The following is a 21,714-nucleotide window of genomic DNA, read 5'->3' as shown; positions in this document are numbered from 1 at the left end:
GCTAGAATTAAGGTTTTCGATTGGCCTTCCCAAAATCCTGACTTAAACCCCATTGAGAACATGTGGACAATGCTGAAGAAACCAGTCCATGTCAGAAAGCCATCAAATTTAACTGAACTGCACCAATTCTGTCAAGAGGAGTGGTCAAAGATTCAACCAGAAGCTTGTGGATTGCTACCAAAAGCGCCTAATTGAAGTGAAAATTGCCAAGGGACATGTTACCAAATATTAGCGCTCTTGTATGTATATTTTTGACCCAGCAGATTTGATCACTTTTTTCTGTTCACCCAAAGTAAAGTCATAAAAGAACCAAACTTCATGTTTTTTGTGACAAAGAAGTATCTGTTCCAATCACTCTATCAGAGAAAAATCAGAGTTGTAGAAATTACTGGAAACTCAAGAGAGCCATGACATTATGTTCTTCACAAGTGTATGTAAATAAACTTTTGACCACAACTGTATATTCACAATGCGAGAAATCACTAACAGTGAACTGAAAGAGACATCCAGCTCCACCAGTCAGGTGCTGGTCCAGTAGTGGGATGACAGAAACATCCACACACTCGCCCAGCCTGGGGCCTTACAGTACCTCTCCAGGGGCGGACCGGTAATCTGTAGCTTCTGGAGGTCCACCGAACCTGCTCTGGACGGCCGGCGGCCACCATACATACATACATCACTGTTTTTATCCCCCCTATACTCTATGATTATCTACAGTTTGCATCCAATCCGACTGGTGGCAGCAATGCGCCTGGCTGTTAACCGCCAATCTGATAGAAGAACGAAGAAAGCACAGAATAGCCTACTTTGGTAAAGCCTTACTCCTTGTGGAAGCAAAATAGCGACGAGCATGGATAAACAATATGGGCAGTGGTGGCAAAAAAAAAGGAAAGAGAAGGGTAGTGCGGAGAAGGTTAGAGAGAAAAAACTGAAGAAACTCGAGAGCGAAGCATCGAAATGTTACAAGTTGACACACGTTCGCAAGCAGCAGTCTGGCTGCATCGGCCACACCGGCTAGCAACAGCCCAGCCCCCGGCGATTGTCATAGTGGGAGCGGCTGCTGCTCTCACGTGTAGCCGGTGCAGGGAGAGACAACAGACGACAGAGAGGGTAATAATGAGCTGGTGGAAGTTCACCAGACAAGCGCAGGGCAAGTAAGTAGGGATGAAAAGTAGGGTTGTTCCGATCATGTTTTTTTGCTCCCGATCCGATCCCGATCGTTTTAGTTTGAGTATCCATCGATCCCGATATTTCCCGATCCGATTGCTTATTTTTTGCTCCCGATTCAATTCCAATCATTCCCGATAATTTTTCCCGATCATATACATTTTGGCAATGCACTAAGAAAAAAATGAATAAAACTCGGACGAATATATACATTCAAAATACAGTACATAAGTACTGTATTTGTTTATTATGACAATAAATCCTCAAGATGGCATTTACATTATTAACATTCTTTCTGTGAGAGGGATCCACGGATAGAAAGACTTGTAATTCTTAAAGGATAAATGTGACTTTGTATATTGTGACTAAATATTGCCATCTAGTGTATTTGTTGAGCTTTCAGTAAATGATGTAGCCATTTAACTGTTGTGCCCAAATGCATGATGGGAAGTGCACCCATGACTGTGCGTAGTGGTACCAATTGATATATTTTCTCTGCGTTGGGAAATAACAGGGTGTTAAGAAAAAGATCTATTACTACCTTTCTTCCCCACATTGCTTCCCACGAAATTTCTAATCGTAGGGAGAGGGATTGTAAGGCTTGAGCCAATTATGAAAATGCTACAAAGGCTGCCAAAATTCACTTTACTCATTTTACGCTGCCTTTTATTTCTAAATATAGGTAAAACGGCGCTATTACAGATTGAACGCGACAATGCGTGAGTGGGTCATGCAGCGCATGCATTAATTGCGATAAATATTTTAACGTGATAAATTTTTAAAAATTAATTACCGCCATTCACGGGATAAATTTGATAACCCTACCTTAAGCCTAAACTAAAAACTCTGGATGAGCGTAACATATTATGTCTGTAACGTTAAATAGAATTAGAAAACGATCTAATTAAAAAAAATATATATATATATATATATATATATTAAAAAAAGGCATGTCCGATATTTTTTTGCAGATTCCGATACTTTGAAAATGACGTGATCGGCCCGACATCTCTAATGAATAGGGTTACTTGCTAGGTATATTGGCAATTATTATCCACCAGGTAGCTACATTTTAAATTAAATAAATGGCAATTAAAGTGTTAGCGCCAGCTAGTCCATGTCCCCGTTTGCAATCGTGTCAACTTATAGTATGGTAGTCCTACTATCCCTCTCCTAAGAAAAAATATTTTAGCTGTAAAACAACGTATGCACACGCAGCAGCAATATTAATTTAGAAGAAATATAACAAAATATTAATAAAATGAAGGGTTTTACTTTAAAGTTTAGGTAGTTACATTGATATGCAGTCTCCTGCCTTTCCTGGTTCTACATTCTCAGTCAGTATTCAAGTTAAAATGTATAATAATGCAATGTGTAGTTCTTCATAGCCGCTTCATTTTTTTCTCAAAGTGCACGAAATTGATGCATTTTACAATAAAATGTAAAAAAAAAAAATTCTCCCGGGGGAGCATGCCCCCGGATCCCCCTAGAGCAGTGGTGTCCAAACTATTCCACATAGGGCCACAGTGGGTGCTGGATTTCATTCCTACAAAACAAGATGACATCTTTTCACCAATCTGGTGTCTCAAGTGTAATCAGTTGATTGCAGTCAGGTGCTGCTTGTTTTAGCACAAACTTCATTGGTTAAACTGTCTGTGCTCGATTGGTAGAAACAAAAACCAGGACCCACAGCGGCCCTTGAGGACAGGTTTGGACACCCATGCCCTAAAGGGTCTGTGTTTCCCTTCGTACAGCGATTCTTGTGGGCTGGGCTGAGTCAAAGTCGAAGCCATTTCTGGCTTTTAAAAAGCAAATTTAATTTGAAATTCCTGTATACTGTCTAAAACGGTGAAATCATGTCGTAGTGATAGGACGTTTAATCTCTGGGTATGTTCAATACTACGTTAAGTACGTTACTCTTCCCATGGACTCACCACCTGTGGGAAGGGCCAAAGGGGTCGGATGCGTAGTGATTTTGGCGGCAGCTAAAAGCGGGCCCTTGGCAGTCCGACCCCCGGCTACAGAAGCTAATAAGACAAGCCAAGATAAGACAAGACAACATAAATAGTCTGAAATATCAACAAATCTTAGCTGCCTCTGACATTCCTAACCACAAAAAGGGACAAATTCTGCAGCAGGATGGTTCTCCATCGTATTCTTCAATCTCTACCTCAAAGTTCCTCAAGGCAAAGAAGATCAAGATCCTCCAGGACTGGCCAGCCCAGTCACCAGAAATGAACATCATTGAGCATGTCTGGGGTAGGATGAAAGAGGAAGCATGGAAGATGAAACCTAAGAATGTTGATGAACTCTGGGAGGCATGCAAGACTGCTTTCTTTGATGTTCCTGATGACTTCATCAATAAATTGTATGAATCGTTGCCGAACCGCATGGATGCAGTCCTTCAAGCCCATGGAAGTCATACAAAATATTACATTTGGATCAATCAATCAATCAACTTAATTTGTAGAGCACATTTTAAAAAATCCGCCAAGGAGACCAAAGTGCTTTACATACCATAAAACAGCAAAATAAGTTACCTCACAGCAGCACTACTTAATTCGCTTATGTCATGTAACATATTTTTGTATTTGAAATACATTTTTTGTTCAATTTTCACACTACTTTCTTGAGGCCACAAAACGTCTGTCTTGCCAAAATTTGACCTTTATGTCCTCATTAAATGATCAATCTTTTTTCAGTGAAACAAATATATTTTTGTACATTACACATCATTTGGGAGGGTCCTAGCTTTCAAATGAGCCATTTCTGAAACCAATTGAATAATTAAAAGTCAGGTTATTAGCAATTGTTTCTACAAAATGGATAAGCGAATAGACTTTTGTCAGGGACTGTATACTGTACTACACCGCGCTGCTATCTTATTGCTCCCAGTTTTCAATGGCGGGAAACCTGCTCTTCAAAAAAAAAAATATATATATATATCTTGTCGAGTCTTCCTCAGTTCACTGGCTCCAATAACTGCAATTCAGATTTAAGACAAATAAAAAAAATTGTTTTGTTATTATTTGTTGGGATTGTCTCATGTTGAAAGCAAAAAATTACCGTATTTTCCAGGTTATAAATCACACATTTTTTTCATAGTTTGGCTGGGCCTGCGACTAAGTTTATCCTCTAAGTCAATTAAACTAAATAAAGCACTTTCAAAATAAACCATTACAATTGCACTCTAATTAAATGAATCACCGAAGCACCAAAATTCGAAGTTTTTGATCAAATAATTGTTGCTGTACTAGTTCATCCTGATGAAGTGCAGTTCAGATCTGGATCTGACAGATGAAGTAGTTTTCCACATTGCAATTATACGGCTTCCAGTTTTTGTCGCTGGGAAGCCTGCTGTCCAAAACAACACAGTCTCCTGATGACTCTCTCTCACTCCAGTCGCTCCAATAACTGCAATTAAAATAGAAAAAATTAATTAAAAAAAAAAAGAAAATCCTGTTTCAAAAGTTTTCAGATGTTTATTGTTTATTTTGCTTATTTTAGGGGAAAAAACAGCATTTTCCGGTGACTGAGCCCGCGACTAATACATGTTTTATTTTTGTTTGTTTATATTTTTCCTACATGAACACACGAGAGGAGAGCCTTCTAGGCAAGTTGTTCAGAAATTATACTGAAGATGAAGACTTAAATAGATTTGGAGGTGAATTGCAATGAGATTACGGGTTCGATAAACAAATTTTATTGTGTTGTATAAACTATAGTAATCTGAATAACTATTAATATGTTACATTAACAGATGGCTATTTAGTCTGTTCTATGACGTACAGTATGTACTCAAAAATTCAACGTATACTCAAGTGTGAATTATAGCATTTTCCTTTTCACTGTGCATTTTTTGGCTGACATGATTTATACTCAAGTGTGATTTGAAGTCCGAAAAATACAGTACTCATGTGTCATACCCATTTTCCAGATAGCTGTAGTCGCTCCACACCCATGGATCCCCAATACTTCGCACATCGATCCAGTATTTCAAGCCAGTACCTCTTTCAGTCAGGAAGGCCTAGAATGGAAAGCCAGCATTGGCATAACGGCCGTTTTCTACTAGGCGCCCTCTACACAAATGCAAAGGACCCCAGCAAGCCAGGGCCAAATGTTCCCATCATTTATTATCTGAACATGAATCCTTTTTAAAACCATGACATTTGTAAATATGTATACAAAGTAGAAGAGCTCTACTGTACAAAAGAATGTGTTTTATGTTTTTAGACATGCAATGTAATCGCAATTAAGTAGGTGTCCTACCTCCTTGTTGTATTGCACGGCCACAATTGCTTTGGCAATTCATTGTGTGTAAGTGAGCAGTTTATCCGGATTTGAGTGGACTCACTCAATGAAGCATTTAATAAAGCCAAGCATTTTTATCTTGCATGGAGCTCCAGATCGAGGGGGATTATCAGTGGTCTTGTATGTCTTCCATTTTCTAATAATTGCTCCCACAGTTGATTGTTTTACACCAAGCGTTTTACCTATTGCAGATTCAGTCTTCCCAGCCTGGTGCAGGTCTACAATTTTGTCTCTGGTGTCCTTTGACAGCTCTTTGGTCTTGGCCATAGGGGAGTTTGTAGTGTGACTGACTAAGGTTTTGAACAGTTGTCTTTTATACCGATAATGAGTTAAAACAGGTGCCATTAATACAAGTAACGAGTGGAGCCTCGTTAGACCTTGTTAGAAGTTAGACCTCTTTGACAGCCAGAAATCTTGCTTGTTTGTAGATGACCAAATACTTATTTTCCACTCTAATTTGGAAATAAATTGTTTAAAAATCAAACAATGTGATTTTCTGTTTTTTTTTTCCACATTCTGTCTCTCATGGTTGAGGTTTGCCCATGTTGACAATTACAGGCCTCTCTGATCTTATCAAGTAGGAGAACTTGCACCATTGGAGGTTGACTAAATACTTATTTGCCCCACTGTAAATACATTGAAAAAATAATAATTATACTTTGAGGAAAAAAAGTGAAAAAACATGTCTATGCCTTATCTTTTTCCAATATATATATATATATATATATATATATATATATATATATACATATATATATATATATATATATATATACATATATATATATATATGTATATATGTATATATATATATTAGGGCTGTCAAACGATTAAAAATTTTAATCGAGTTATTACAGCTTAAAAATTAATTAATCGTAATTAATCGCAATTAATCGCAATTCAAACCATCTATAAAATAAGCCATATTTTATATTTATTATAATATATTTTATTATATTATATATATATTATATTATAATAAATTATATATATATTATATATTTATCATATTTTAATTTTTTCTGTAAATTATATATATATTCCGTAAAATAAATTGTTGGAATGGAAAGATAAGACACAAGATGGATATATACATTCAACATACGGTACATAAGGACTGTAGTGGGCATTTCACTCTACTGTCATTTAAATCTGTTTATGCTGTCCTCACTCCGAAGCGTCTACTTTTTCCAAAGCTAGACAGCTAGTGAACGACGCCTTAATAATCAGACTTCTTCCTTTTTCATCTGATTTATTAATAAAATAGCCTCAAACCATTGTCCTCTTTAGACCGTCATAAAACTACAAAAAAAAAAGTACACAAGCATTGCATTAGCAACAATGTTAGCTTAGCACGCTATACAGGTTCACTAAACATAAACAAAAAGCGTCTCATACAAAAAATAGAACATTTCGCTTACTAACATAATATGTACATTATTTACAACAACCATACTTACGGACAAATCTTGTCCAAGGATCATATAAGCACAACATTACAACGTAGGCGTCAGCCCGAGACGTCATGCAGCCATATTGAACTGGCAAGAAAAAAATAAACCAAGTCGCAAAGCGACCACAAGAGTTCGCTGTTAGACAGCGCAAAAAGCCTTGTTGTAAAACTTACCAAAAGGCAGAATACTGTCTGAGCGGGACATGTGCGTTAATTGCGTCAAATATTTGCACGTGATTACTGAAAAAAAATAATTACCGCGCGTTAACGCGATAATTTTGACAGCCCTAATATATATATATATATATATATATATACATATACATATACATGTATATATATACAGGGTGACCCAAAAAAAAGTTTACACTCAGTTGACTGCTTGTTTAAAAGCCATTGAAACATATCTAAATAGGTTGTCATGCTTAAGTGATACATTAAGGTCACTCAATGCAGCTGGTAATCTGTCGTCTCTACAATTCCTGTGCTTCTGCTGAAAATGAAGAAAACTTTAGCTGTACCTGAATTGCTGCGTGCCGGTCTGACACCTACTGAGATTGCAGCAAATCTGAGAATATCCAGATGTTCAGTCTACAAAGTTAAAAAGAAACTGAAAGATAATGGAACAGCCTCACGAAAACCTGGGTCTGGAAGTGAAGATCTGTGCGGACCAAAAAGTTGATTGACAAGGTGATATGTGGCCACCCCAGAGTCCAGATCTCAATCCCCTGGATTATAGCATATGGGCAACTGTGGAGGACAGTGCCTGTAAGAAGCCACAAACTTCTGTGGCAGCCTTGGAGAGGTCCATTGTTAGATCTTGGGAAAAGATGACAGCATCCGACATAAAGAAGCGTTCCGCAGGCGCCTGGAGGCTGTTGTGACACTTAAGGGAGGACACATTGAAAAATAGAGTGTACTGTACTTGTTCTTTACAATAATGTATAATTTGTGATTAAATTCTAATTCTAAGACGAATAAACATGGCATTTAAGTTGTATTATGGCAGTGTAAACTTTTTTTTTTTGGTCACCCTGTATATATATATATATATATATATATACATATAATATATGTATATATTAATAGGGGTGCACATAAGTGGTCCGCATGCCTACTGGACGTAGACAAATGCGCTGGCCCTCAACGGCTTCCATATGCTTTTGCTTACCGATGGCTGACCACTGTATTTGCGGCAGACACGAGAAAATCACTTCATTTTCACTTTTCATTTTGTTGTTCTGAGTTGCTACAGAGACTTTCATAACCATCATACTTGCTTTGTTAAAAATGACTTGCGAAAAATGAAACTTCTATTTCTGTTGTTGTTTTGTATTGCAGCTACTCGTGTTTGGAGACTTGACTTCTGGCTAGGCATGTGCCGGTATGAGATTTTGACAGTACGATAACCATGAGCAAAAATACCGCGGTTTCACGGTATTGCAATTATAGCTCCAAAATTTTGAGATGTATGGGTTTTAAAAAAAAATTTGAAAAATAAAAAACTTTTTTTTCCATTGAACAGGATTTTTTTCCCAAAATTACTGTGAAAATAAATAAACAAACAAACAAAAAAATTTTGTTATCAAAAAAAGTAAAAACACTTCTAAATAAAATTAAAAAGATATATATACTGTATGACTTTTTTTGAGGGGGTAAGCTCAAGTGAAGTTTCGCCATTGTCAGCCACTGTGGCAATTCTAGTCGACATGATGTCATGCCTTTGAGTGAAAAAGAGCATAAAAAATTCATAAGTTAATGAGTTAGTTAAAAATTTATAAGTTAGTTTTACAAGTTAGTTAAAATGTAAATATTGTTGAGGAAAGGTTTCATCTAAAAAATTTTTTTTTTTAAACTAAAAAAAAAAAACAACATTGGGAGTGAGGCCTCTTTTCGCAATTAGCGATCTTTGATGCTATCTTTTTTTTTTTTTTACTAACATAATATGTACATTCTTTACCACAACCATACTTACGGACAAATCTTGTCCAAGGATCATATAAGCACAACATTACAACGTAGGCGTCAGCCCAAGTCGTGCAGCCATATTGAACTGGCAAGAAAACAATAAACCATGTCGCAAAGTGACCACAAGAGTTCGCTGTTAGACAGCACAAAAAGCCTTGCTGTAAAACTTAACAAAAGGCAGAATACTGTCTGAGCGGGACATGTGCGTTAATTGCGTCAAATATTTTAACGTGATTAATTAAAAAAATTAATTACCGCGCGTTAACACGATAATTTTGACAGCCCTAATTATATATATATATATACAGTGCCTTGCAAAAGTATTCGGCCCCCTTGAATCTTGCAACCTTTTGCCACATTTCAGGCTTCAAACATAAAGACATGAAATTTAATTTTTTTGTCAAGAATCAACAACAAGTGGGACACAATCGTGAAGTGGAATAACATTTATTGGATAATTTAAACTTTTTTAACAAATAAAAAACTGAAAAGTGGGGCGTGCAATATTATTCGGCCCCTTTACTTTCAGTGCAGCAAACTCACTCCAGAAGTTCAGTGAGGGTCTCTGAATGATCCAATGTTGTCCTAAATGACCGATGATGATAAATCGAATCCACCTGTGTGTAATCAAGTCTCCGTATAAATGCACCTGCTCTGTGATAGTCTCAGGGTTCTGTTTAAAGTGCAGAGAGCATTATGAAAACCAAGGAACACACCAGGCAGGTCCGAGATACGGTTGTGGAGAAGTTTAAAGCCGGATTTGGATACAAAAAGATTTCCCAAGCTTTAAACATCTCAAGGAGCACTGTGCAAGCCATCATATTGAAATGTAAGGAGCATCAGACCACTGCAAATCTACCAAGACCCGGCCGTCCTTCCAAACTTTCTTCTCAAACAAGGAGAAAACTGATCATAGATGCAGTCAAGAGGCCCATGATCACTCTGGATGAACTGCAGAGATCTACAGCTGAGGTGGGAGAGTCTGTCCATAGGACAACAATCAGTCGTACACTGCACAAATCTGGCCTTTATGGAAGAGTGGCAAGAAGAAAGCCATTTCTCAAAGATATCCATAAAAAGTCTCCTTTAAAGTTTGCCACAAGCCACCTGGGAGACACACCAAACATGTGGAAGAAGGTGCTCTGGTCAGATGAAACCAAAATTCAACTTTTTGGCCACAATGCAAAACGATATGTTTGGCGTAAAAGCAACACAGCTCATCACCCTGAACACACCATCCCCACTGTCAAACATGGTGGTGGCAGCATCATGGTTTGGGCCTGCTTTTCTTCAGCAGGGACAGGGAAGATGGTTAAAATTGACGGGAAGATGGATGCAGCCAAATACAGGAACATTCTGGAAGAAAACCTGTTGGTATCTGCACAAGACCTGAGACTGAGACGGTGATTCATCTTCCAACAGGAAAATGATCCAAAACATAAAGCCAAATCTACAATGGAATGGTTCAAAAATAAACGTATCCAGGTGTTAGAATGGCCAAGTCAAAGTCCAGACCTGAATCCAATAGAGAATCTGTGGAAAGAGCTGAAGACCGCTGTTCGCAAACACTCTCCATCCAACCTCACTGAGCTCGAGCTGTTTTGCAAGGAAGAATGGGCAAGAATGTCAGTCTCTCGATGTGCAAAACTGATAGAAACATACCCCACGCGACTTGCAGCTGTAATTGGAGCAAAAGGTGGTACTACAAAGTATTAACGCAAGGGGGCCGAATAATATTGCACGCCCCACTTTTCAGTTTTTTATTTGTTAAAAAAGTTTAAATTATCCAATAAATTTTGTTCCACTTCACGATTGTGTCCCACTTGTTGTTGATTCTTGACTAAAAATTAAAATTTTATATCTTTGTTTGAAGCCTGAAATGCGGCGAAAGGTTGCAAGGTTCAAGGGGGCCGAATACTTTTGCAAGGCACTGTATATATATATATATATAAATATATTTATTTATTTATTTTTTTTCAATTTTCGAGGGGCTGCGCTACTTTGCGCTTTTTCACTCATCACGTCGGGTTGTCGTCCCCATTAACTCATTCACTCCCAGTTATTTTCACCGGAGCAACCCCCTTCGCTCCCAGTCGTTTTACTGGATTTTGACTGAGTTTGCAAGGCCCACAGAAAATTCTGTTCTATTGCTATATAAACATGGAACCCACCAAAAGAAATATTAGACTCTCTTCTTTCAGCAGGAAAAAAAAGTTAGTTCATATCTTTTTCCATTCTTTAGAAATCAGCATTAGAAAATAGCTTAGTTTGAGCAATTTTCCAATTTCTGATGAAAAAACAGAGAAATTGAGCTTTTTGTAAAGCATACATTTCAAACATAACTGATTTTAACACAGCTATTTTTTTGCTTTTGTGACATCCCAAATATCTGAATAATGTTTTCCTTCTACAAAATAACATAAACAACAAGACAAATAGAGCTTTGATAGCAAAGTAACAATTTATTTACACATAACTTAAACTATTGAACTGAGAGATGACGCTGTTGTGGCCGCGGCTGTCTCGTCAGACGGGGTGACAGGACTTTTCCCTCATCACCGCCTGTCAAGATAGATTTTTTTTTTTTTTTATCTTTCTTTTGTAGAGACCACTACCTCATAATAGAATTCACCTAGGGAACTTGTGTGGGGCATGTTGTGTTCTTGGGGGGGGGACTAATTTAGCCGTGCGCGTTTCCGCCTGAGTCACGAGACACTAGAGAGCCACAAGAGACACGAACGGCCGAACACGGCAACGCGAACTCTACTCAACCAGCAACACAGACTCAACAACATCATCCGCTACACTGGTGATCCCAATCGTTCTGCCCGGTCGTCCAACGCCTGGCATCCCAGACGTCTTCTCGAGTGTTCTGCTCGGTCGTCCACTGCCTGGCATCCTGGATGTCCTCCTGATCGTCGCACTTGGTCGTTCATCACCTGGCGTCCCGGACGTCCTGCCAATCGTCCTACTCGGACTTCCCACACCTGGCATCCTGGACGTTCTCCTGATCATCCATTCGGTCGTCTTCGACCAGTGCCCCGGCTGTGCAACCCGGCCGTTCGTTCCGCGGGTTAAGCCTCCTCTCCTCACTTCCTTTCATGGTCCAATATGAGTTCTTCCCAAATGCGCTACTGTCCCCCAGTGGCTAGTTTTATTGCTTTAAAATGGATTTTGAGTATTGTGCTTTGGAGCAAAATTTCATCAGAACCTAGAGAAGTCTCTTGTTGAAAAAAAAACGTAAAAGACGTATAAATACGTTTTTGGGACACTGAAACAATTAAAAATAGAATGTATTTATACGTTTTTGGGAGCAAATGATTTAGACGCGAAAAACTAGGGATCACTGTATATCACCATCAATGGCATGCAATGAGTTAAGTACCATGAAAAAAACTATGAAATGAGCGAATAAGTGATTATGTTGTTTTAACATCCGTTTTTTTTTATTTTCATTTCATTGTTCTGAGTTGCTACTTAGACATTAATCTGTACTGTACTGCACTTGCTTTGTTAAAACGACTGCGAAAAATGAAGCTTCTATTTCTGGTGGGTTTTTTTCTATTGCAGCTACTTGTGTTTGAAGACTTGACTCCTGGCACTCAAGTTTCTTTCCCTACCGAGCAGCGGGTGCCACTGAGCCCCTCCACCGTCACAAAGCACTCACAGGCGGACACACTTTGAGCTATCCCTCATTGAAAGACCAGCATCCACCACTGGTGTTAAGACAGCTAATTAACCAAATTTACAACACGACAAGTGTCAAAAGAGCTCTAAACATGTCTGTTATTCATCCTATTAGATTTATCTATTTTATTTTATTTTTCATTAATTAGCATCAGCAAAAATTTGTTCACCAGTATTGTCAAAAGCGTGAAGATCACCTGCACTTTGTCACTTTTGATTATGGCCAGAAGTCCACGTTTCCTCGAACAGTTCCTCTCGCTCTCGTGCTGACTCAGGTTAAATGTGGAAAAGAAGAAACAGGACTGGTCTAGTCTCACCCACCCGCGGGGGCACGGGTAGCAGCAGCGAACTACGTAAAGCAGCATGTCATTTGTGAAAAGAAGGCCAAAGTAAATGTACAGCATCGATACATTAAGCTTTACTTGTGTGGCACTTACATCGGTGTTCATCTTGAGGTGTCAAAGCACTGCACTGGTCTTTGTCGCATGTCTCCTGAGTCCAGCTGGCTTGGTTTTTCGGATAAACTGTGAAACCAGATTTCACTTATATTTCAGATAAAGGTTGAGGACGAGTTATAAGCAGCATAACATGGAGACAACAATCTCGTAAAACATGCAGGGTTGGTACTGGTCCTTGAAATCCTTGAAAATGTTTGGATTTTGATGTTGCGCTTTAAAGATTCGGGAAATCGAAACGGAATTTTGTGGAAAGTCCTTGAAAATCGTTGGAAGTTTTAGGGACACCATATTTCTCAGCATCCTGTCTAAAAATATGAACTATTCATTTATACAAAAGGCAAATACAATAAATTTGCTTCATTGCTGCTACATGCTCAATCTGAATTCACTTTCCCTAAATGTCCCCTAATGCCCTAACCCATGCCACATCTTCTCTCCCAAGAGTACAGTGCATTTCAGTCCATGGGTGATTACTTGGGATGAGATTCAAGAACCGGTCCATGGAATCAATTGGCAGTGCATATAACGGTTCTCTTACCGATTCCCACCAATAAGCATTATTAATTACACGTTTCACATGCTCAAATATACTGGCAAGACTATATGAATATACATACAAGGATAAATCACCAAGTATAATCTGGGATGTCACAGCTATGTGATTTTACAACGATTTTCACAGGCCAGGTCATTACTCATGAGACTTCTTGAAGAAATGGTGATTTTTTCCAAAAAAGTCTTAATGGGTCTATCATATTTCTCGTCGAATACTCTATAAGAAAAATATAACATACATGCATCTAAAATAATCCTAAACGATTTTATTAGCAATTTTAATACTCATGTCGGTCGGTAGTCCGCGAATCAGTGTTTTTTTTCGGAATAATTTTAATTTGGCGGGTCGTAGGGCAAATCTGACTACTGATTTCACACAAAAGTACGGTATATACCTCCGCATCCGATGGTGGCATTTTTGTGTTGCTACAACTTACGAAAGTGGATGTTCCAAATTACTTCCCGAAATGCACCTGACAACTACAGCAAATCAGCGTATTTTCGTCCGTAATTCGAGATAGGATGATCCCAAACCACTTTTACTCTACTCAGTGTCAAAAGGCCTTTCCATTGAGTACCCTTACTATGTCTAGGAAGTTAACAAATCCAAGTTAACGGAGGACTGCGTTAAAGTTCCTCTTATATTGTATGAGATCCAACCGTCCTTATGTAATTACACCAACCTAATTAAAAACCTGTTAATATTTGGGACTACAATAGAGATATTCTGCTCCTGATGTCTGGACTAACTGAACAATTTCTGTGTGTGCAGGCTTTCTCCACCCCATCTGAGAGGGTGTTCTCCACTGCTGGAGACACCATAAGTCCAGAAAGATCACGTATCCTACCTGAAAAAGCAGACATGCTTATTTTTCTGCAAAAGAATTGTTAAGTTTGAACATTTGCACTATGCACTGTTCTATTGCATTTGACAGTATTTATCTTTCTTTATTATTATGTTGAGTGCTAGCAGCTCTTATGTCATTTTAAAAAGGAGGATTTTTTATTTCTATTAGAAAAATGTTTCAGTAAAATGTTACACATTCTTGTCTATTTGCCACAGTTACATATTGCAACAGTTGACATCGAGGCTTTGGGCCTCTTGACCTCGTTAAGAGTTTGTAAGGTTGTGACTTCTGATTAAACAAACTAGATGCCAATCAAAATGTTTGTTCTTTTTTTCCCCCAAATTAGGATCGATAATGAATCGAATCGTTAAGCAATATCGATAATGGAATCGTAATCGTAAAAATCGTATCAATTCCAATCCCTAGTGCGTACTATGGCGTTTAATCAACAAACAGTAAACAGAGTAGTTTTAAAAGAATTTGCTGTGGTTTAGTACAATACTTTTATCGCACGCCAAGTTCCTCTTTTCGTCACATTTTTTTTCGCAACCCCCACATCCCCTCTGCCAGTCGCTGATTGAGCAGGCTGATACCCATTTCGCTTTGCTTCACCACGGCTAGGACTCGGCCTTCTTGCCTGGCCTGGAAAATAACCACTTATCTTTAGGGCTTTACCAATTTCGGCGAGAATGGGTTTTGTCGTTGTTGTGAACTACAGTTCCACACAAACGTATATCGAGCTATCATTTAGCTTAGCAATTGGAGGAGTGAGAGCCATTTTTCTAGTGCCCCAAACTTCAACCCATTCATCAAGGTTTCCTCGGCCGTGACTCAATGTGTTTTCCACCAAACAGCATGCTATAACTACGCCAGCACCTCTGCTATTGGACGCGTTTAGAGTTTGCCACAAAGTGCTCACTGCCGTCAGGGGGGTTCAGAATTGGCACCTTTCAAACTGAATTTCTCGAGCATATGTGGTCATGGAACATTTTGGAAGACGTTTGCGTACTCCTAAGAAGATACTTTATTTTATTTCTTCCTCATAATGTTTATAAGGTACTGGAAATTTTTGAAAATTGGTGTTGAAAGTCCTTAAAAAGTGCTTGATTTTGGACATGAAAAAGTTGTACAAACCCTGAACATGTAACTTTAGAGTACAGGAGGAAGCGTGAATTGATGTATACAGGAACATGTTCATTTGGCGTAATGAATTATAGTCGGTTAATAAAACAAAAAATATATATTAGTGAAAATCAATGTTTCATTCCAAGTGAATCTTATTAATTATGTTCCATGGTTTTTGACAGACATTTGGATCCACAACATTTTTCCACCTTGCCTTAGTTTGTGTCTTTTCTTTCAATAAACCTACATCACTGGGTAAAATTAGTTTTTAATTTTTTTTCCCCACATCCCCCCGAAATTTCAAATACACGCTGATAAATCATGGTTTCTAGAGTTTGCCCCCTCCCACTGTAATATATTCAAAATGAAACAAATGAAAATACATTTTTAATATAATGCTAAAATAGATTAATCCTAACTGCTAACCCAACTGAATTCACTTTACCCCAATCTTATTTGAGTTTTGGCAACATGAATAAATGAATTCACAGCTGTACATGGTAGTGATGTCTAATTTCCATGAAAAAAAAAGTAACCCTTTCCAGGCAAAACTCACTTTTCACAATGAGCACAATGACGACCAGCAGCAGCACCAAGCAGAGTACACTCAGGATCAAGCATGCAACTTTGTACGGTCTCACAGTACTTTGGGCTGTTTTGGCTGACAAGAGACATATAGATGGATTAGACATTTGATGCAGGAATCATGACTTTTTTTTTTTTTTTTTTTTTTTTTTTAACCTTTATTGGCATATACTGTATGTATGTAATTCATTAGCTGCAATTGACAGCGCTTGCGTCCAATCTATTGCTATCACTATGCGTCTAAACCCCGTCAATGACATTGAAACTTGAGCATTCACAGGTTCTCCCGCCAGTGTTTCCGATTGAAAAAGTTGAATGGGGAAAACAATAGTGTGTATTTCTGTTTTTCTTCATTGTGATTTAATTAACTTAGTTTTCAGTCACATTTCAAGAATTTATAAATGTAGTATTTGTAATTTCTGAAGACAAAAAATACAATCATGATACTACATTTAAAAATATAGAATATTTGCTCATATTTTCAGTTTTTTAATCACCAAAAATAGTCATTTGCTCTGTAAAGTCAACTTTTGAAACGCTGTGGCTGTTGTTGTCTGAGCAGACTCAGCTAATCTACATAATGTAGTTGTGGAAAATACACTGTGTAATTTTGTAAAATAAGCAAATTGGTTGTCAGCAAATTGCTGACTGCAATTGTAACGCAAAACAAAATCCCAAAACTTCTGTTTTTGATGCCTTCATAGTCTCATTAGAATTCTTTTTTTCAAAGAAACTTATGTCATTTTCTTTTAAACCTTTTCATGCTGAGGCACGTTGGCAGTTTGATGGCAGGACAACTTAAAATTCCCTAAATTTTCTCTTATATTCATATATTTTTAATAACAAATGTACTTGAAACACATTATGCAATTGGGTCTACCTTTTTTTGCAATGTTTGAATAGATATCTTCAGATGGCTTTTGCAGGCCAGCGCAGTGACTTGATCCAGCTGCTTTTTCTTCTCTAAACCACAATTTAAGATGGAAACAGTATGGATTTTTGGAGGGTCAATAGAATAGAATAGAATAGAATAGAATAGAAAGTCTTAATTGTCATTGCAGTGTACAACAGAGATTTAAAGCTTGGCCATAACGTGCATCACATAAAACAAAACTTAGGTTACAGTTACAGGTACAGGTTACAGTGTACACCGATTGGAAAGAAAGTGAATAAGTGACTAGCAGCAAGTGGTGATGTAATGGTAATGTAACAGTGCGTAAATGACACTTAGACTAGAGGCAGATGGCTGACTTACAGTGGGGCAAATAAGTATTTAGTCAACCACTAATTGTGCAAGTTCTCCCACTTGAATATATTAGAGAGGCCTGTAATTTTCAACATGGGTAAACCTCCACCATGAGAGACAGAATGTGGAGGGGGAAAAAAAAACAGAAAATCACATTGTTTGATTTTTAAAGAATTTATTTGCAAATCATGGTGGAAAATAAGTATTTGGTCAATACCAAAAGTTCATCTCAATACTTTGTTACGTACCCTTTGTTGGCAATAACGGAGGCCAAACGTTTTCTGTTACTCTTCACAAGCTTTTCACAAGCTGTTGCTGGTATTTTGGCCCAGTCCTCCATGCAGATCTTCTCTAGAGCAGTGATGTTTTGGGGCTGTCCTTGGGCAACACGGACTTTCAACTCCCTCCACAGGTTTTCTATGGGGTTGAGATCTGGAGATTGGCTATGCCACCCTAGGACCTTGAAATGCTTCTTACGAAGCCACTCCTTTGTTGCCCTGGCTGTGTGTCTGGGATCATTGTCATAATGAAAGACCCAGCCACGTCTGATTTTCAATGCCCTTGCTGATGTAAGGAGATATTCACTCAAAATCTCTCGATACATGGCCCCATTCATTCTTTCCTTTACACAGATCAGTCGTCCTGGTCCCTTTGCAGAAAAACAGCCCCAAAGCATGATGTTTCCACCTCTATGCTTCTCAGTGGGTATGGTGTTCTTCGGATGCAATTTAGTATTCTTTCTCCTCCAAACACGAGAACCTGTGTTTCTACCCAAAAGTTCTAGTTTTGTTTCATCAGACCATAACACATTCCCCCAGTCCTCTTCTGGATCATCCAAATGCTCTCTAGCGAACACCAGATGGGCCTGGACGTGTACTTTCTTTAGCAGGGGGACACGTCTGGCAGTGCAGGATTTGAGTCCCCGGCGGCGCATTGTGTAACTGATGGTAGCCTTTGTTACTGTGGTCCCAGTTCTCTGTAGGTCATTCACTAGGTCCCCCCGTGTGGTTTTGGGATTTTTGCTCACTGTTCTTGTTGTCACTTTGACGCCACGTGGTGAGATCTTGCATGGAGCACCAGATAGAGGGAGATTATCAGTGGTCTTGCATGTCTTCCATTTTCTAATAATTGCTCCCACAGTTGATTTCTTAACGCCAAGGGTTTTACCTATTGCAGATTCAGTCTTCCCAGCCTGGTGCAGGTCTACAATTTTGTCTCTGGTGTCCTTCGACAGCTCTTTGGTCTTGGCCATAGTGGAGTTTGAAGTGTAACTGACTGAGGTTTTCGACAGGTGTCTTTTATACTGATAATAAGTTAAAACAGGTGCCATTAATACAGGTAACGAGTGCAGCCTCGTTACACCTCGTTAGAAAAAGTTAGACCTCTTTGACAGCCAGAAATCTTGCTTGTTTGTAGGTGACCAAATACTTATTTTCCACTCAAATTTGGAAATAAATTCTTTAAAAATCGAAACAATGTGATTTTCTGTTTTTTTTTCCACATTCTGTCTCTCATGGTTGAGGTTTACCCATGTTGACAATTACAGGCCTCTCTAATCTTTTCAAGTAGGAGAACTTGCACAATTGGTGGTTGACTAAATACTTATTTGCCCCACTTTATGTGATTTCTATAGTTTAATGAAATATTATAATGACTAAATTATTTACCAAAAATGTTTTAATATTCTTGTAAAATACTGTATTTGATTAAAAATCAACAAAAAAGAAGCAACTTGTTTGTCAGCAAAATGCTAAGAGGAATTGGAACACAAAACAAAATCGCACAACTTAATTATTACTTATATATTATACTTATTTATGTTTTTAATAACAAAGGTACTTGAAACACACATTATGCAATTGCGTCTACCTGTTTTTGCGACGTTTGAATAGATATCTTCATATGGCTTTTGCAGACTAGCGTAGTGACTTGATCCAGTTGCTTCGTCTTTCTCTAAACCACAATTCAAGATAGAAACAGTATGCGGGTTTTTCTTTTTTTTTCTTTTTTTTGGGGGGGGGGGTGTCAAAAGAAATAGAATAGAATAGAATAGAAATCCTTTCTTGTAAACGTCACAATTTCCTCTTTTAATTATGTTTTTAACAACAAAGGTACTTGAAACACAAATTATGCAATTGCATCTACCTGTTTTTACGACTTTTGAATAGATATCTTCAGATGGCTTTTGCAGACAAGCGTAGTGACTTGATCCAGCTGCTTCGTCTTTCTCTAAACCACAATTTAAGATAGAAACAGTATGGATCTTTGGAGGGTCAACAGAACAGAATGCCTTTATTGTCATTGTAAAGAGTACAAAAAGATTTAAAGCTTGGCCATAATGTGCACCACTTAAAACGAAACTTAGGTTACAGGTACTGGTTACAGTGTACACAGATTGGAAATAAAATGAATAAGTGACTAGCAGCAAGTGGTGATGTAGTGGTAATATTACAGTGCGTAAATGACAATTTGCAGTACCTAAACTTGGGGCAGATGGCTGACTTAATACGATAGTGCAAATGATAGTTTTTGAAAATGCTAATAAATGTAATAAATATTGCATATGTAGAACCAAGATTATGCAGTGCCTAGATTGAGACAGACACTGATGTGTAGGGATGGGAATTGATATGATATTTACGATTCCGATTCCATTGTAGATATTGCTTAACAATTCTTTATCGATTCTCTTATCGATTCTTATTTAGGGAAAAACAAGAACAAACATTTGGATTGGCATCGAGTTTGTTTAATCAGAAGTCACAACCTTGCAAACTCACAACGGGGTCAAAAGAGGCCCAAAGCCTTAATGTTAACTGTGGCATTATGTAACTGTGGTAAATAAACAAAAATGTGTAACATTTTACTGAAATATTTTTCTAATAGGAATAAAAAATCCTCCTTTTTAAAAGGACATAGCAGCTGATAGCACTCAAAAATAATCAAAAAGATCAATTCTGTCAAATACAACAGAACAATGCATAGTCCAAATGTGCAAAATTGTCAATTCTTTGGCAAAAAAATAAGAATGTCTGCTTTTTCAGGAAGTATACGTGATCTTTCTGGACTTATGGTGTCTCCAGCAGTGGAGAACACAGAAGTTACATGACGTAATTCGTGCTGGTTGGAATTGATAAGAGAATTGTTAAATAAACTGCCAAACGATTACATGGAGTTGAAACATACTGATCCGGTTCTCGATTCCCATCCCTACTGTTGTGGCATTAGTAGTGCAATCACAGTGACAGTCCAGTGCAAACTTGAGTTGATTATGGTGACAGCTCAGGCATAGACTTTTTTCCATTCAATGCATGTTATGACAATACACAAAATAATGTTATGTACTTACCATGCGGGGCATCCGCAAGTGCATCGATGTTTTTTTCCCCATTGTTTTCCAACATGGCTTCCTTGGCTCCTGTGTCCTCCTCCAACTGTTTTCTCTTTGTGTTAACGTTCTGCATCTCCATGATTTTTTGCTTCTCTTTTGCTAACTTTGGAAACTTTGGGGCAGGGTTTTGGGAAGAGTACTCACCGGAGCTGAGAAGCTGAAAAGTTGTCCAGTCAAAATGTGCAACAATATGACAAGTTTTTACTTGACTGGCTAAAATATGTGTATTCGTTGTCCCAAAGAAAATGGTGCAACGATATGCCGAGACTAAGTTTTTACTTTAAAAGTGTCCAATCATGGTAAAAGGAACTACGCAGAGACGTGGTCAGTTTTAAGATGTATGAGAGAATTGCAATAAGGGGAAGTATTCAATCGAATATTTAAACTTCCTGTAACACGAAATACAAAAATACAAGTGCTCATTATTATGCTTTCATCAGCTTTATTAGCCGCCAAAAAGTCTGATTGCTACGTTGACCAAAGCAAAACTATGTTATGTTTATTCAGTACACACGAGAAAGCTGAGGGGACTAATGTCCAAGGTCCCAAGACCTGTTTTTCTTTTATTCGTTTTCTATTTTTCATTTCCCATGTAAGGAAAATGTAAAAATGTAATAGCAAGTGAAACTGCCATCTTCAGCCCCCATCCCAAATCGGGATACTAGAAAAATCCCATTTCTGGAGAAATTGTGTGATGCTTTCCTCTCCCGTGAGTCTCTTCCTGTAAATTTTAGATCACTTCATATTAATTTTGGAACATTTTCAGGTCACTTCTTTGTTAACTCATTGGCTGCCATTGACGGCGATAGATGTCCAATTCATTCCAAAGTGAATTGCAAGTCTCACACCGTCAATGGTACTGACAGATTCAAGGCCAGTCCTCCCAGTTTAAATGAATCATCGGCTAATTATTGACAAAT

General features: G+C 38.0%; 1 protein-coding gene across 1 annotated transcript; it reads right to left on the bottom strand.

The window, feature by feature from the left end:
• Nucleotides 1-4,141: 4,141 nt before the first annotated feature.
• Nucleotides 4,142-21,273, bottom strand: LOC130915331 (CD209 antigen-like protein E). Its single transcript, XM_057835290.1, has 10 exons — nt 20,753-21,273; nt 19,549-19,632; nt 19,273-19,356; nt 17,038-17,120; nt 16,391-16,397; nt 16,129-16,233; nt 13,024-13,110; nt 12,784-12,935; nt 5,094-5,194; nt 4,142-4,581 (listed from the first exon to the last, which is right to left on the bottom strand). The coding sequence occupies exons 1-10, from the start codon at nt 20,871-20,873 to the stop codon at nt 4,446-4,448; spliced, it is 960 nt and encodes a 319-aa protein (XP_057691273.1). The 5' UTR covers nt 20,874-21,273; the 3' UTR covers nt 4,142-4,445.
• Nucleotides 21,274-21,714: the final 441 nt, after the last annotated feature.

This window comes from Corythoichthys intestinalis, chromosome 4 (assembly GCF_030265065.1).
Source record: "Corythoichthys intestinalis isolate RoL2023-P3 chromosome 4, ASM3026506v1, whole genome shotgun sequence".
In the NCBI taxonomy this organism is placed as follows: Eukaryota; Metazoa; Chordata; class Actinopteri; order Syngnathiformes; family Syngnathidae; genus Corythoichthys; species Corythoichthys intestinalis.
This window is presented reverse-complemented; position numbering and strand designations above follow the sequence as displayed.